At 38.3% G+C, this 18,496-nt stretch overlaps 1 protein-coding gene across 5 annotated transcripts in view; it reads right to left on the reverse strand.

Annotated features, from left to right (window-relative positions):
* The window catches only part of LOC149787570 (uncharacterized), a 63,252-nt gene that overhangs the window by 2,871 nt on the left and 41,885 nt on the right, over positions 1–18,496 (reverse strand). For all 5 annotated transcript variants that reach the window (XM_089973723.1, XM_089973722.1, XM_089973720.1 and 2 more), the window contains 3 exons: positions 6,819–6,897; positions 6,366–6,432; positions 276–482 (listed from right to left, as the gene is read on the reverse strand). In XM_089973723.1, coding sequence (XP_089829849.1) covers positions 276–482; positions 6,366–6,432; positions 6,819–6,897 — 353 coding nt within the window. The remainder of the gene's footprint in view (positions 1–275; positions 483–6,365; positions 6,433–6,818; positions 6,898–18,496) is intronic.

Here is an 18,496-nt window from a genome sequence, read left to right on the forward strand (position 1 = left end):
CAACTGTGCAGAAGAACGTGTCATTGTGTGCTATGCGACAATATCACAGATCTATGTTTCTTTCTTTCTGTCTGTACATCCTACTATCTATCTAGCTTCTCTAGTTTTATAGTCACGGTCTGGCCGTGATGGTGGATGGTTAGCATCCTTGTCCTTTATTTGTATTTGTTTCATGGTGTAAACAGCAAGCAGGCACTGCTCATTGACTTGACATCTGGAAGAGAGAGAGAGAGAGATGAAAAATAAATAAATCTGTTAATCTGTCATGGACTTACAAGTGGTGGGTTTAGGTGGCTTAATAAGCCAGTACCGAAAGCCTTCCCTTGCTCTCTCGTTGTAAATTGAAGATGATGCACAACCTCTTCGCGAACGTGTGCTCAGCCTGGCCGAGTAGCTCCCAGGTAGTGTACCCCGGAGTCCATCTAGAACAAAATCGTCAAACGTCTTTTCCGTTAGTTTCAGATATCCTACCTTTCGCCGATCTGGAAATGAAGAACCATTTTTGTCATCTTGGAATGTAAGAAGAGTCTATGCCTATGATAACTAGTTTACTAATATACGCTTAGATTAAGTATTGTTTCCTTTACTGACTATTTATAATATAGTCTAATATAGTCAACAGTGAGTAAGTTGGTGCGATGGAAGGAACGACCTTTTGCTCTTGCAGATAAAGTTGTGAAATATGTTTTCGTAAAAATCTCAGTACATACATGTATTTGTGCAAAGGGTGTGTATCTCAAGTAGAGTCAACATGATATTATTGTATAAAACATACAAATGTCACAGTTTCACAACCTATGATTGTTATGTATATCTATATTTTGTCTTTTAATTTTGGTGCATCACTGTATATTGCATACGCGGTATAAATTGATGTTGACAAGTCATAAAATCGATGTTGGGGTAATTTCCCATTGGATGATTAGTCAGTTGAGTTCTGTTGCGACGTCAGATATGTGAAATATGTCAGAGATTGAGTGGGAAGATATTGTGATGTAGAGCCACAGTGTGCATACACTAGGCAATGAGGTGGACATTTAATTAATTCCTCCTTCCTTATTTCTTATGATCATGTTTGAATAGGAGTCTACAAAAGTGTTTAATGTTGTGTTTATATATAATTTGAGAGGCAACATTTGTGTTGATTATTCATTGGAATTACAAATTGCTTTTTGACTCTGGACTAAAATATTATTCTGGGACTATTGCGAATTTGTGGTCTAAGGTTGACATTGCCCGGGGTGGGAGTGGGAGACAAGCGCCCCAATCCTCCAAAATGCCCCATACGGCCTGCGTCTCTTACTGCCTCTGTCAACTAAAATCCAGCTCCTGGCCTTCGCGAGTGGCTTAGATTTGAAGCCCGGCAGACCATGTTTTCTACTAACAAGAGAAGGGGTGAAGGCGGCCCACTGGCGCCTTAAAACCAGTTGCTTCGGGTAGATGGGACTCGTAAACCTTGGATGGTAGCTCATCTAGGAGAAGGAAAACTCCGATTCCAAACCTCTGCTGCCTTGTGGCTATACCCACTCATGGGAAAGTCTAAGGGAGTAAACCCCGACAGAAAATCCGGAGATGGAGTCCCTAAGGCGGTATGACATTGACTTCAACGTCATTCCGGCAACTCCTGCGACGCCGTTGGTGCCAAGCTGTATCGGCATTCGTCGTTCCCTTGGGCACACCAGCTACGTGGAGAGGGGGGATCTGCTGCATGGGCAACAGCTGATTCTCCATACCACCCTGCCCAGGCTTCATAGCTCCACTGGAGAGGACACTCCAGCGTCGTCGTACGGCGTCGGCACAACACGAGAAGTAGCAGTTTACCGGTTCTAAGTCAAAGCTCGATTGGCGTAGAGCTTGGCGCCAGGGGTTACTTCTGACGGTGGGAGAGATCATCAGGTCTCACTGGACAGCTACCGCCCGCCTCAAGCTGGGCAGCCCCCAGTCAGTAAGGTGCTGCCCGCCATGGCCTGCCTGCTTCACTGGGTGCGTGGAGCTTAGAGAACCATCTCGACAAGTGGGCCACAAAACTCTGCACCAGGAAAGACTAAAAGAAGAAATAAAAAGACTCCAACTCTTCGTTTTGCAACCTGGAACATCAGGACCATGTGTCCTGGATTGACCACTGACCTACAGCAGATCGACGATGCACGGAAGACTGCCGTCATTGACAGAGAACTCTCCCGACTGAACATCGACATTGCCTGCCTCCAGGAGACCCGACTGGCTGACAGCGGCACCATCAGGGAAGCCAATTATACATTCTTTTGGCAGGGGAAGCCCTTGGATGAACCTAGGCATCATGGTGTAGGCTTTGCCGTCAAGAACACGCTAATCGCCTTCATTGAACCTCCATCATCAGGTACTGAGAGAATCCTTGCCCTCCGGCTGTCAACATCCTTAGGCCCGGTCAACATCTTCAGTGTGTACGCTCCAACCCTCTACTCCACCTACGAGGAGAAAGACAAGTTTTATGAGGCTCTGGATCAGGCAATATCTAGTATCCCCAACAATGAAAGCCTTTACTTACTAGGAGACTTCAATGCTAGAGTGGGAGCTGACCATGAGGCCTGGTCCACCTGTCTCGGCTTTTACGGAAGGGGAAAGATCAACGAGAATGGTCAGCGACTGCTGGAGATGTGCTGCTCCCACAGCCTATGTGTGACAAACACTTTCTTCAAATGCAAGGAGATCCACCAGGTGTCGTGGAGACACCCACGTTCACGCCACTGGCACCAGCTAGACCTCGTCATCATCAGGCGTGCAGAACTGGCCAGTGTCCTCCTTACCCGCAGCTACCACAGTGCCGATTGTGACACGGACCATTCCCTCGTGGCCAGCAAGGTGCGAATATTACCCAAGAAGCTGCACCACGCCAAGAAGAAGGGTCACCCACGTATCAACACCTGCTGTGCAAGCAACCCAGAGAAAACACAGCAGTTCATCAGCAAACTGAAGGAAGCCCCCACCAAAGTGACACCTGATGACACCATTGATTCCAAGTGGTCCCATATCCGTGACTCTGTGTACAATTCAGCCATCACAGCTTACGGGAAGAGGGAGCGAAAGAATGTCGACTGGTATGAGGCAAACTGGGAGGAGATGGAGCCCGTGACTGAGGCAAAGAGGAAAGCCCTCCTGGCATACAAGGCTGCACCTAGCCCCAGAACACTACAAGCCCTCAGGATTGCAAGGAATAATGCCCAGAAGACCGCCTGCCGCTGTGCCAACACCTACTGGCTGAACCTTTGCAACAGTATACAGACAGCTGCTGACACCGGGGATACAAGAGGAATGTATGAGGGTATCAAACAAGCGACAGGCCCCCCCAGCTACAAGACCGCCCCCCTCAAGTCCAAGACGGGCGAAGTCATCACAGACCAGGGGAAACAACTGCAGCGATGGGTTGAGCACTATCTCGAGCTATATGCAACCCAAAACAATGTCACTGGAACTGCCCTGGACACCATTCCAGACCTGCCTGTCATGGAGGAGCTAGACACACAGCCCACCCTGGAAGAGCTCGGAAAAGCCATCGATTGCCTTGCCTGTGGGAAGGCTCCCGGAAGCGACGGCATTCCGCCTGAAGTCCTCAAGAGCGGAAAACCAGCACTGCTCCAGCCCCTACACACACTCCTCTGCCTTTGCTGGGAACAGGGATACATCCCACAGGACATGCGTGATGCCAACATCGTCACTTTGTACAAAAACAAAGGAGACCGTAGTGACTGCAACAACTATCGGGGCATCTCCCTCCTCAGCATCGTCGGAAAGGCCTTCGCCCGTGTTGCCTTGGCACGCTTGCAGATCCTAGCCACCCGCGTCTACCCAGAATCCCAGTGTGGATTTCGAGCCGGCAGGTCAACTGTAGACATGATCTTCTCACTACGTCAGCTGCAGGAGAAGTGTCGCGAGCAGCGGATGCCCCTCTACGTTGCCTTCATAGACCTGACGAAGGCGTTTGACATGGTTAGTCGGAGTGGACTCTTCAGACTTCTGCAGAAGATCGGCTGCCCCCCACGTCTGCTTGCTGTCATTATGTCGTTCCACGAGAACATGCACAGCACAGTGTGCTTCAATGGCGCAACATCTGAAGCATTCCCAGTCGTTAGCGGAGTCAAACAAGGCTGTGTCCTTGCACCGACGCTCTTTGCCATCTTCTTCTCCATGCTTCTCCAGTACGCATTCAAGGACTGCTACGAGGGAGTGTACATCCATACCAGGGCTGACGGCAAGCTGTTCAACATCGCCCGTCTCCGTGCTAAGACTAAAGTCACAGAGGTACTCATCCGTGAATTGCTCTTTGCCGACGATGCAGCCTTGACATCACACACGGAAAATGGACTTCAGCAGCTGGTATGCTGCCTCTCCCATGCATGTAAGGAATTTGGACTGACCATCAGTTTGAAGAAAACAAATGTCATGGCACAGGACACAGACTCCCCTCCCTCTGTCTCCATCGATGGGTACAATTTGGAAGTTGTCGAGAACTTCACATACCTCGGGTCTAACATCTCCAGCTCACTCTCCATTGATTCTGAGGTGGGCGGCAGGATTGCCAAGGCAGCAGCAGTGATGGCCAGACTTAACCAGAGGGTCTGGAACAACCCCAACCTCACAGAGAAGACCAAACTGCGTGTCTACCAAGCGTGCGTGCTCAGCTCACTTCTCTACAGCAGCGAAACATGGACCACCTATGCAAGACACGAGAGGAAACTCAACAGCTTCCACCTGAGATGTCTGCGGCGCATTCTGCACATCCAGTGGCAGGACAAAGTACCCAACACAGAGGTTCTAGAACGCGCAAACATGAACAGCATGTTCTCCATACTCAGCGAGAGGCGCTTTCGCTGGCTCGGCCATGTCAAGAGAATGGACCCAGGTCGCATTCCCAAGGACCTGTTATATGGGGAGTTAGCAGAAGGTGCACGACGAACTGGACGACCACATCTGCGCTACAAAGATGTTTGCAAGAAGGATATGAAGACAGCAAACATCAATGTCAACGACTGGGAGAGCTGTGCAAACAACCGTTCCAGCTGGCGTCTAGCTGTCAGGCAGGGAGTTCAAAACGCAGAGGAAAAGAGAAGAATAAAGCAAGCTGAAAAGAGAGCTAAAAAGAAGGATAAGCAAAAGCGTACTTTGGAGCTATGCCATCGTCTCTCGTAGACGGACGGATGCCAAGAGGATTGCGAATTCACTTAACTTAGAGAATTAAATTATTTGTTAAGTTTCACAAAACTTGTTGGTTTTACTTCTTTCCGTTACTTAGTTTAAGACCATATAGTCTTGTTATGATGCAGAAGGTCCATGTTTATGTTCTAAACTTGTCATTCCAGTCGGAAAAGATGTTTTCAGTTTAGCTAAGTAGATATGAAATATTTGATGTTAATGGTTGATGATCAAGTTAAAAAAAAATAAAAAAAATCATCAAATTAGAATACTCTTGTAACTTGATCAACAGATACATCCCTTCAACTACCCTAGGAGATGTTGGTCACCACTATCTTATCGATTACACATGTGTTACTAAAGATCCGTTTCCATCAGTGTTGAAAATAGACTGAAGAAATGTGGTTTCTTTTATCGTACGAATCTTAGATAAAATAAACCAGAAGTACTGGTTTAGACAAATAAAAGTCTCGTGTATTCCGGAAGAATGTTAGAGAGCGCCTCAGAAACGTAAGGCCACATGCTCTGTCGATGCCCTTTGTACACTGTTTCAGCACTATTAATAAATTTTCTTGTAGCCTTTGCTTCATTCCCTCCCCACCCCCCGCCCAAGATTTAGCCATTTTTCATGTCTTTGCCTCTCAAAAACTGTGTACTCTTCTATCGCTCTCTGAATGTATTTATCTTTCTAATACTTTAAACATTAAAACGTCTTCAGCAATCAAAAGATGAACACGGAGAATAACCACCGTGAATACAGATATTGACGTCTCGGATCCAGTGTTTGTTCCCCAGTCCTGAAGTTTAAAATGATCAGATGGATAAAATAAATGTACTGTATTATTTTCATTGCTAAGACATGAGATGTAAATTATATTGCTGAAGTTTCATGGCGGAGTATATTAAATACAACTCGTTATTTGCATTATTGCAACTTTTCCTCTTGACCTTTCTAAGCAGAGATTGGATGTATTTTGTGTTTTAACGTGTATAATCATGCTTTCTTTAACACATCAAATTTAATTTGTTGGCACTATATATAATACAGAAGGCAACACTCATATTTTTCGTAGCTGCGATTATATTCTCTAATTATATTAGTAAATATATTTTTACATGGTTGAAACAAAATGTTCTGGGAGAACAAATATATACAAATGTATAAAGAAAAATTACAAACGTGCACACGGCCTTACCCCCACCGACGGCAGCGGGTTTGAGGTCGGTTCGCGCCCCCGAGTAAAAGTCTTTGTATGTCTCCGCCTGCAAATAATAATAATAATAATAATAATAATAATAATAATAATAATAATGTAGAGTGGACAATTTAGACGTAATTTCTAAACGTTTTAGTTGGATTACTGAGTTGAACTGTATAAAAATATAGTGGTCCATTATTAACTAAATTCATATATTAAAGGCATTGCTTGATCATTATTTTTTTCCTAATTTGTTCTGCTACATAGGAAGAAGTCTGAGATTAATTTATTTCTAAAACTCTAAAAACAGATTTTAAAACTCACAACATTTTAACTTAAGTTTTTTTACAACTCACATCTCTATAACGAAATATTATGTCTTGCAATCTTTAGTTAATCGTGTTCTTATCGTGAATATAAAACTTTGTTCTGCATTTGTTTTCTACTTACTCGTCGTTTCAGTTTCGACCAGTGGTCAGTGTTGCCCTTCGGTTGGTTTACGGGGTCGTATCTAGACCAGAAGGTCATTCTATAAAGTACGACAAGGTAATTAAAAACCCCAAAACAACTGCATAACAGTAAACGCTAAAGTAACACACTAAAATTCAAATATTACGCTTAAACCCTAGCAGAAACAACAACAACAAAAATATATGAAGTTATACATTAAAGTTTCTTTTATTTTCATATTATCAGAGCAGGGTCATTCCTAACATTTGTTGTTTTCGATATTTTTCTTTTTTAATGTCTACATCGTCACCATTTCAAGATTGTGCACCTACATATTTATGTCAGTGGTAAAAGTTTCAGAGTACATGATGCAACATTAATTATGGTTGAGAAAACGTATACAAGACTGAAGTTTTGTAAAACAAAAATTATCTTTAATTTTGTTTCAAGAAGACCATCTTCGCAAAACAAGGTTCCGATATGATAACCCTATCTATACCTTGACGGATCGAACAAGATATATCTGTACTTCGTCCATGCTTCATCTATTGGATTTCATGAGTTGCCTCCCTTAGTATGTAATGCTAAGTAACCAATAGCGTGGTGTATTGTTCAACGGCAGAAAATGGTTGGGGCAATTTACCTATAAAGGATACTTTGATGTTTAACATCGAAAGTATGTACCAGAAGGAAGCCATTACAGGTGTATTTGAGTGAAAGATATTTGTGCAAACACGGACCGGTACTGGAAAATTGCTTGTTTATTAGTCCATTCAAACTGTGGTGTGCTCCCTTGTCTCGATCATGTTGTTAGCAGTGTTCAAATCTTAACAACCTAATTTTGATTGGATCATAGTTGGCTTGCCTCCGCATCCAATGTAATTCACAGACATAAAACACAGAAATATCTGCTCGATACACCAAGGTGTAGATAGGGTTATCGCATCGGAACCTTGGCTAGCGAAGAGGCAAGAAGACATGTATACGAGGACATATTCCTTCTTCTAAGAGACAAGTATTGGCATTTGATGCCTTGTATACAGTATCAACATTCCACGATTACGTCAACGTATTGTACGTCGATATGTCTATTTTCCTTATATTTCCATACACTTCTAGCACTAGTGATTTTAATAATGCAATATATTTTCTTTATAAATTATTGACATGATACATAAAATGTATGGAAATTCCAAACCCATATTTAGATATTCAATACTAATGGGCAACATAGAACTGTAGGCATCTTCTCAGATTATACTTTTTTTTGCATTACGAATGCTCTGAAACGATAGAGTATTATTTGCGACAGATTACAGTTGTTTTGTTTTTGGTACAACTTACATCATATGATTCAGAAAGGTGATATGTAACATTGTTTTGGTACAACTTACATCATATGATTCAGAAAGGTGGTATGTAACATTGTTTTAGTACAACTTACATCATATGATTCAGAAAGGTGATATGTATCATTGTTTTGGTACAACTTACATCATATGATTCAGAAAGTTGATATGTATCATTGTTTTGGTACAACTTACATCATATCATTCAGAAATGTGATATGTATCATTGTTTTGGTACAACTTACGTCATATGATTCAGAAAGGTGATATGTAACATTGTTTTGGTACAACTTACATCATATGATTCAGAAAGGTGATATGTAACATTGTTTTGGTACAACTTACATCATATGATTCAGAAAGGTGATATGTATCATTGTTTTGGTACAACTTACATCTTATCGTTGAAAAGGTTGATATATAACATCTTTGTGTGGAATAACTTACATCACTTATGGATCGAAAACGACAAATAATTCAATATTATAAAGCCAGTAAATAAAGGAATTTTGGAGTGGCGTTGCTCAGGTATGATATTTTTACATCTTGTGTCATTTTAAATCATCAATTTGTGACTTTTTGTGTACACCATGTACAACATTGTATGTGTTATATCTGTATGTGTTATATCTGTATGTGTTATATCTGTATGTGTTATATAGAGTTTCTAACTACGTTGTCTCGTGAAGTATATTTTTTTTTGTTTGTTTGTTGCATTGGCACGAAAAAGGACTCAGTACGCTCATTGCGAGAACTGTGATAAAATGTAAGGTATGGAGAACAACCTAGTTTGAGGCAGCTAAGCAGAGATAACAAATACCGTCTGTATTCATATTTAAGCCGGGTCCAATTGCATACAACACAGATCCTAATCTACAAGACGGCATATCACAACCTTTATCTGTTTGCGCCGGCAGATCAGGGTCTTTGTTGTTTGTTCTACTGATTAGTCCTACTAATGAACTGATGAGACCCAGATCAGCTGGTGTATTATGCGACTGCAGATCTTGGTCTATGCATCTTGCAGTTGGATTCAATTTATAAGCTATTAGGCGATAATTTAGCGGCTCCCGCTTGGTGTAGTTGTTGTATTTCCGCTGTCAATGCTGATAGGTTTGTTGTTTTTAACACCGTTATCTTCAAAGCATTTTGAAACAAATCTGTACAAAGCAGTTTGAACACGTAAAATCTGTTAAACTGACGCAGTACGCTTTAGACATGAGAACTTGTTCATTGTCACAGTTCTAAAGCATTCTGTATAAGCTGTCTTGCATGTATGGTCTCATCATTAGCTGACTGCAGACAATGTACGGACCCTTCTTTTGGACTAGAACTTACTGCAAAAATGCATGTCAACCATTCAGTAGGTAACCGATACGGTTCATAAAAAATTAATCCACCGTAAAGGAAATGTTTTTGAGACAATTTACAGAAAAAGAAAATCAAATTTGTCACTCCAACTTATGTGTGTGTGTGTGTGTGTGTGTGTGTGTGTGTGTGTGTGTGTTATGTACTTCACTCAGACTTCACTGCTCCTTATACTTTACTTGATTGTATAATCTTTGAGAGAGAGAGAGAGAGAGAGAGAGAGAGAGAGCAGCATGATAGAAAGAGGCAATGTATCGAAGGTAAAGACTAACTGGAATCTATTTGTTAAAATTGTATTTTTCCGACATGTATAACATTGCTTGTTAAGAAGTGTGTGTTTGTGTGTGTGTGTGTGTGTGTGTGTGTGTGTACTTTGACAACAATTTAAAGCAGGGAAAATATAGATGAAATTCCTCTGGTGATTATATTGATTTTCTTTGTCCATATTTCGCAAACATTATTTAGCGCTGTGTTCATGATTGAAATAATAATTTTAAGTATTTTTTCTCCTGTGTTTTGTAAAGTTATATTTTTTCTTCAAATTCCTCCTGACACCTCCGAATCAAATAGGTTCTCCTTTGTCATGAATCCGTCTGAGCACGAAATCAATCTCAGGCCCAATCATTCAAATGACACCACCACCACCACCACAACAAAAAAAACAACAACAACAAAGCACAACACCCCCCACAAAAAAAACCCAAAGAAAAATAAACAAAAAACAAACCAAAACAACAACAACAAAAACCCTGCCTACAATCAGTAATATTCTATAAAATCCGATATGTTTAAAGAGATGCCAACATTAAAGTCATTCCAAAAAGTAATGACTCAGCCAATTCCGAGTGAAGATAACAGGAGGCAATAATTTCCGTAATTTTGTTGTATTGCCCACAAAGGGAAAAAGACTGTTTGATTGTCAGATATCAATGTTGTCACGAGTATTGTTTTGGTTTCATTACTAAACATGTACTGGAGGTATTGGCGTGACTGTAGTGTTCCTCTATCTTACAAAAATCCGTGTCTGAAAGAAATTGATTTAAAATCTGTGTGTGTGTGTGTGTGTGTGTGTGTCATTCAAAGATATATCAATTTTAGGGTACCAAAATAAATTAATTTGTTTTAAAGCGGAAAAAGATCTATTGCTTGTGGCTGTTAGGCCTAAAATATTGATATCGCAATCCTTGAACAAAAAGTTAGAAACCTATTTGTATAAAACTCTGGAAAACTTAAATATAAGCAAAGAACCTATGAAGCCACCTATATCAACTTAGTAAAATATAAGCAAAGAACCTATGAAGCCACCTATATCAACTTAGTAAAATATAAGCAAAGAACCTATGAAGCCACCTATATCAACTTAGTAAAATATAAGCAAAGAACACATGAAGCCACCTATATCAACTTAGTCAAATATAAGCAAAGAACCTATGAAGCCAACGATATCAACTTAGTAAAATATAAGCATAGAACCTATGAAGCCACCTATATCAACTTAGTAAAATATAAGCATAGAACCTATGAAGCCACCTATATCAACTTAGTAAAATATAAGCAAAGAACACGTGAAGCCACCTATATCAACTTAGTAAAATATAAGCATATAACCTATGAAGCCACCTATATCAACTTAGTAAAATATAAGCAAAGAACCTATGAAGCCACATATATCAACTTAGTAAAATATAAGCAAAGAACACATGAAGCCACCTATATCAACTTAGTAAAATATAAGCAAAGAACACATGAAGCCAACGATATCAACTTAGTAAAATATAAGCAAAGAACCTATGAAGCCAAAATATCAACTTAGTAAAATATAAGCATATAACCTATGAAGCCACCTATATCAACCTAGTAAAATATAAGCAAAGAACCTCTGAAGCCACCTATATCAACTTAGTAAAATATAAGCAAAGAACACGTGAAGCCACCTATATCAACTTAGTAAAATATAAGCAAAGAACACATGAAGCCACCTATATCAACTTAGTAAAATATAAGCATATAACCTATGAAGCCACCTATATCAACTTAGTAAAATATAAGCATAGAACCTATGAAGCCACCTATATCTACTTAATAAAATATAAGCAAAGAACACATGAGGCCAACGATATAAACATAGTAAAATATAAGCAAAGAACACATGAAGCCACTTATATCAACTTAGTAAAATATAAGCAAAGAACCTATGAAGCCACCTATATCAACTTAGTAAAATATAAGCAAAGAACACGTGAAGCCACCTATATCAACTTAGTAAAATATAAGCAAAGAACCTATGAAGCCACCTATATCAACTTAGTAAAATATAAGCAAAGAACCCATGAAGCCACCTATATCAACTTAGTAAAATATAAGCAAAGAACACATGAAGCCACCTATATCAACTTAGTAAAATATAAGCATATAACCTATGAAGCCACCTATATCAACTTAGTAAAATATAAGCAAAGAACCTCTGAAGCCACCTATATCAACTTAGTAAAATATAAGGAAAGAACCTATGAAGCCACCTATATCAACTTAGTAAAATATAAGCAAAGAACCCATGAAGCCACTTATATCAACTTAGTAAAATATAAGCAAAGAACACATGAAGCCACCTATATCAACTTAGTAAAATATAAGCATATAACCTATGTAGCCACCTATATCAACTTAGTAAAATATAAGCAAAGAACCTCTGAAGCCACCTATATCAACTTAGTAAAATATAAGCAAAGAACACATGAAGCCACCTATATCAACTTAGTAAAATATAAGCATATAACCTATGAAGCCACCTATATCAACTTAGTAAAATATAAGCATAGAACCTATGAAGCCACCTATATCTACTTAATAAAATATAAGCAAAGAACACATGAGGCCAACGATATAAACATAGTAAAATATAAGCAAAGAACACATGAAGCCACCTATATCAACTTAGTAAAATATAAGCATATAACCTATGAAGCCACCTATATCAACTTAGTAAAATATAAGCAAAGAACCCATGAAGCCACCTATATCAACTTAGTAAAATATAAGCAAAGAACACATGAAGCCACCTATATCAACTTAGTAAAATATAAGCATATAACCTATGAAGCCACCTATATCAACTTAGTAAAATATAAGCAAAGAACCTCTGAAGCCACCTATATCAACTTAGTAAAATATAAGCAAAGAACACGTGAAGCCACCTATATCAACTTAGTAAAATATAAGCATAGAACCTATGAAGCCACCTATATAAACTTAGCAAAATATAAGCAAAGAACCTATGAAGCCACCTATATCAATTTAGTAAAATATAAGCATAGAACCTATGAAGCCGCATATATCAACTTAGTAAAATATAAGCATAGAACCTATGAAGCCACCTATATCAACTTAGTAAAATATAAGCAAAGAACCTATGAAGCCACCTATATCAACTTAGTAAAATATAAGCATAGAACCTATGAAGCCACCTATATAAACTTAGTAAAATATAAGCATAGAACCTATGAAGCCACATATATCAACTTAGTAAAATATAAGCAAAGAACCTATGAAGCCGAATATATCAACTTAGTAAACTATAAGCAAAGAACACGTGAAGCCAACGATATCAACTTAGTAAAATATAAGCAAAGAACACATGAAGCCACCTATATCAACTTAGTAAAATATAAGCAAAGAACACGTGAAGCCACATATATCAACTTAGTAAAATATAAGCATATAACCTATGTAGCCACCTATATCAACTTAGTAAAACATAAGCATGGAACCTATGAAGCCGCATATATCAACTTAGTAAAATATAAGCATAGAACCTATGAAGCCACCTATATCAACTTAGTAAAATATAAGCAAAGAACCTATGAAGCCACCTATATCAACTTAGTAAAATATAAGCATAGAACCTATGAAGCCACCTATATCAACTTAGTAAAATATAAGCAAAGAACCTATGAAGCCACCTATATCAACTTAGTAAAATATAAGCATAGAACCTATGAAGCCACCTATATAAACTTAGTAAAATATAAGCATAGAACCTATGAAGCCACCTATATCAACTTAGTAAAATATAAGCAAAGAACACATGAAGCCAACGATATCGACTTAGTAAAATATAAGCAAAGAACACATGAAGCCACATATATCAACTTAGTAAAATATAAGCAAAGAACACATGAAGCCACCTATATCAACTTAGTAAAATATAAGCAAAGAACACGTGAAGCCACCTATATCAGCTTAGTAAAATATAAGCATAGAACCTATGAAGCCACCTATATCAACTTAGTAAAATATAAGCAAAGAACACATGAAGCCACCTATATCAACTTAGTAAAATATAAGCATAGAACCTATGAAGCCACCTATATCAACTTAGTAAAATATAAGCATAGAACCTATGAAGCCACCTATATCAACTTAGTAAAATATAAGCAAAGAACACATGAGGCCAACGATATAAACATAGTAAAATATAAGCATAGAACACATGAAGCCACCTATATCCTAAATAATGAGCAGAAACTTACTGTAAAAACTTTATGTCCATTACACGCACATTCATATCAAGCACAAATTTTGTAAGAAAAGGAAAGAGAACATAACAACGACAAAAAACAAAACCAAACAATCTAAACATAAGCTCCATACATTTCAAACTGATTTTCAAAGTGGACAGCATTTTTACTATGAACACAAATCAATATAGGTAAAGGTAATGCCCATTGCGCATGTTACTAGGTAGCTTAATTTATTAACTGTGACCTATTTACATAACCTTTTGACTTTTTTAAGACTACAACGGGCTTCAACTACCGAAATTTCCAGATGTACATGCACAAGGGTGTCTTCTCTATAAACAGTTATCAGAATAAACCAAATGTTACGGTCTTACATTTTCGCAAATAGTTTCACAGAAATGTGAATTATTCTTCCAGCTATATATTTGTAAGAAGAATGAAAAAATGTCATCCTTACCCGTGAAGTCGATCAGCTGAATTATGCATCGCCATATTATCCAGCAGCTAATATTTTCTTGCGACCTAACACGTAGCAATTCAACCTACAATTTGCTTTGTAGAACTTGGATGATATAAAACTAGATTTGAAGGCAGTTAACTAATTCGAATACGATCACATATTTTGCAAGGTGTATTGTTTTAGGTCTCTTTAAACCCACCTGTTAATTGAAGTGTGATGGTACATAGGTAATTGATACTGATCTCCAGTTACGACTACAAAGGATTTAAAGGATCCACAAGTTGACCATATAATAGATTAGGGTGATATTTCAACCGGGACGTGGAATACAATAGACAGACATTCAAACAACACCGCTCATTTCAGCAAGCTGAAATGATATGGGGGACGTTACAATGGTAAGACAGAACATTAGTCAGCAATTGTCTTTTCATTTATGGACTTGTGATTAAATACCGAACTGGAGAAGAAAAGAAATTCCAGAAGACGCACAGTTTATTCATGAATGAAAGCGTTCGTTCACTTTCTTTGGTTTAATTTCTATAAGACGAAGAATATATTCACACGTTTTTTTTTTACTGATACAACGTTGTACTGGAAAATGTTAAAAGCTGCTGTGAATCCTAGCTTTCAGAAATTATAATGGATACTTTTAAAATAATATTGTATAGCTGTAACAAAAACTCTAACGATCACTCTGTTTTAAATCCGATGAAGGTGTTCTACGATTTTATGAAAAAAGTTATAAAACGAGAGTTTACTCTCATGCCTAATTAACTAAAAAAGATATTTCCCTTCAAGGTGTTGAGGAGCCTTTGCATCAAATAAAATTAGGCCGCATTGCTGTCGTATGTGGACATGTAATATTAAGTGACTGCGTGCATACATGTGTGTATGGAGAGAGAGAGAGAGAGAGAGAGAGACTGGCAGGTTATAAACTTAATGAATTAACGAGAGTAACTAACCAGTAGTAAAAACAACAACGCTGATCCAGTTTTATACATTTCGGAATATCATGTTTAATTAGCATCTTCCTTGAAAAAGTCTCTCTCTCTCTCTCTCTCTCTCTCTCTCTCTCTCTCTCTATATATATATATATATATATATATATATATATATATATCTCTGAAGACCTCCCCGACTCTGTATAAATCCGTACACATCGTTTCAAAATGATAAAATTCATACCATATGAATGGTTGTCCAATAAATCAACACCCCCACCACCACCACCCCAATCTGTGTCGATAAAGATAGGCGATATGTGGATCTGATGTCACTTGTTCGTTAAAAAGTGAAATTATTGTGCATGCAAATCTTTCCGGAACAAACCTGTGTACACTTTAGACACATGCCGGTAATTGGTAAAAGCCATATTTAGCGCGAAATTCTAAATGGCTATAGGACAGATGGTTGTGATATTATTCCACGTGGATTTACAAATCACCAAGCGTAGGATTTTCTTCGGAATATAATGTACATGTCACCAAAGGAACCCTCCAGCCGACGGTTGCTCCATAGCCACGAGAAATATCGGTAAGTGTATGAAATGTACATCGATGTATGCAGCCAAAACTGGCTGAAGATAATTGCAGCTTTTAATGAATAGGTGATATTGGTCCCTAACCCAAAAGTCAATATCATCACAGGTAAGGGGTATATTTATCGGCCTATATGAACGGGATTGCATACTCATGATAAATGTTTCGAGGAACCCTTTATGTACGTAATTGCAAATCATAACTGTGTGCACTTTTCTTTCCTTTTATCATTCTGTTTATTATATAAATTATCAAAAGGATATCCAAGTTTCTTCGCAGGATAAAATTAGCTTCAAAACTCTTTCCTTTGTTACACAAGCTTGAGCACTGCATGTGCACTATGATTAGACTAAAAATGACATTCAGATAAGCTGCCCGAAGATTCTAATTATTTTATCTAACACTGTTGTGTCCATATCCGTGTACTGCATGTGGGAAAGAATGGCTATGCACTTAGACCCCCTCCACACTAACATAGGGCCGTCGTACACGTACTTGCACAAGCAAATGTATCGTTAGTTTATTCGACAACAAAAACATTTGAATAATCACTTCGAGAATAATTTCATTCTGCTATGGAATCCTATTTGTCTCAGTCTAATGAAATGGTTGGCCAAAAAAATTGAAAACATCTTTGGAAGATATAGAGTTGGATGACAATTCTAAAGCACGTTATGCTGAACCAATATCCCATGACATATCGATTGAATCTACATTGCATGTAAGACAGACCGAATATCCCATGACATATCGAATGAACCTACATTGCATGTAAGACAGACCGAATATCCCATGACATATCGATTGAACCTACGTATCATGTAACACAGACCGAATACATGACATATCGAATGAACCTACATTAAGACAGACCGAATATTTCATGACATATTGAATGCATCCACATTAAACAGTATACTAAGTGAACTAACGTCCCGTGGCCTAACTGAACTTTCTGTTAACATCTATCTGCATAAAGCGTGTGTATGAAACGAATGCAAGCCTCGTTACCAGATGCAATGCAAACTCTGAAAAGGAGTAACAGATAGAGATATATGTGCAGTTTAATAAACTGCTGCAATAAAAGAAACTTCCACATGCAAAATAGTGCATTTCTTTTATTCAAAGACGTTGTACGATACATTGATGACACTCGTCGTAAAATCCGTTATTTGTCCGAGATTCGAAATGAAAAGTTATGGAGAGGACGCTTGAAATTGTTATTTAAAACAAAGGACGATAATTTATTTGAGTATCAATCCTTCGGAAATAGCAATAAATTTTTCCCTAACAGAAGGAAACTGCCACGTAGACACTGCGATTTCAATCACTAAAAATATTGAACCGGAAATTTTACCAGAAATAATCAAAGTTGCACACGAAGACGATGAGTTCCAAACGTAAATAATGCAATTTTTGTACTGATGGAAAATAAAAATCCGGTCTGAAAGGGTAAAACATGGAATTGTTAACCCCCGGGGATACGAAAGTCCACCATCACTGCAAGACCAGGAAAAGAAGTTAGAAGATGATCCGGAAAGAATAAAAGACTTGGAGCATTCAATTTCACAGCTTGAAATGACAGAAATATTATATATAGATGATGTACCCTAAGCGTTCAAAGAAACTAATGCCACACAAGGGAAAACAACTATTACAAAACTTAGCAAGAAGTTGAAAAATTTGTGTCGTGTAAAGCAAGGGAATGAAAATGAAATAACATTGGAAAAAGTTCAAAAAGATTGACGAAACGAAGGCTAAAACTATCCACATGCAATTATTGCCTTGAAGACCTACATTTATACGTTTGATGTGTGCATAGGTAGAAGTCTGAAGCTGGTAGACAACTCAGGGCTTGCCCTTCCGATCAATAATAGTGTTCCAGCCTTGTATTATGAGTGGACAGTCTGTGACTTGCGTGACCAATACAACTTTGTGTTGGACCAGAATAGACTGGACTTCAGTCCAAATATCGAAACGGAAAACAGTAGATACAGCGTATATAAAAAGAACAAAATAATGGAAAATAATACGCCGATACGCCAGAGAAACGGCAGAATGTCTTAAGACGCTTTGAGTTTTATGATTAAAAGAAACGGTTACGCGATTTTGAATAAGATTTTGGAGTCCAAGAATACCTTAAGAAATCAAACTGCGTAATAAGCATCGGACTGAGAAGGAAATACATGCAGCGGTGACTTTGGTTTCTAAGCTTCTGCCATTTTTTGGTTCCGACATATTCATATTTTGAAGAAGGTCGCAATGTTGAATTTAAAATTTGCACTTTATTTGTTCATGTAAGTTCCGAGGTCAATGAATTGTCGCGACATATAAATTTTCCGTGAGACAGAGATTAAGTATCCTTTTCCACGAAGCATATACAAACCTTCCGTATACTATAAAATCCCATTCTACTACTTACCACAGCTCCTCAGTGAAT

The sequence above is a fragment of the Sinohyriopsis cumingii genome, chromosome 11, assembly GCF_028554795.1.
Source record: "Sinohyriopsis cumingii isolate HCF-2022 chromosome 11, ASM2855479v2, whole genome shotgun sequence".
NCBI lineage: Eukaryota > Metazoa > Mollusca > Bivalvia > Unionida > Unionidae > Sinohyriopsis > Sinohyriopsis cumingii.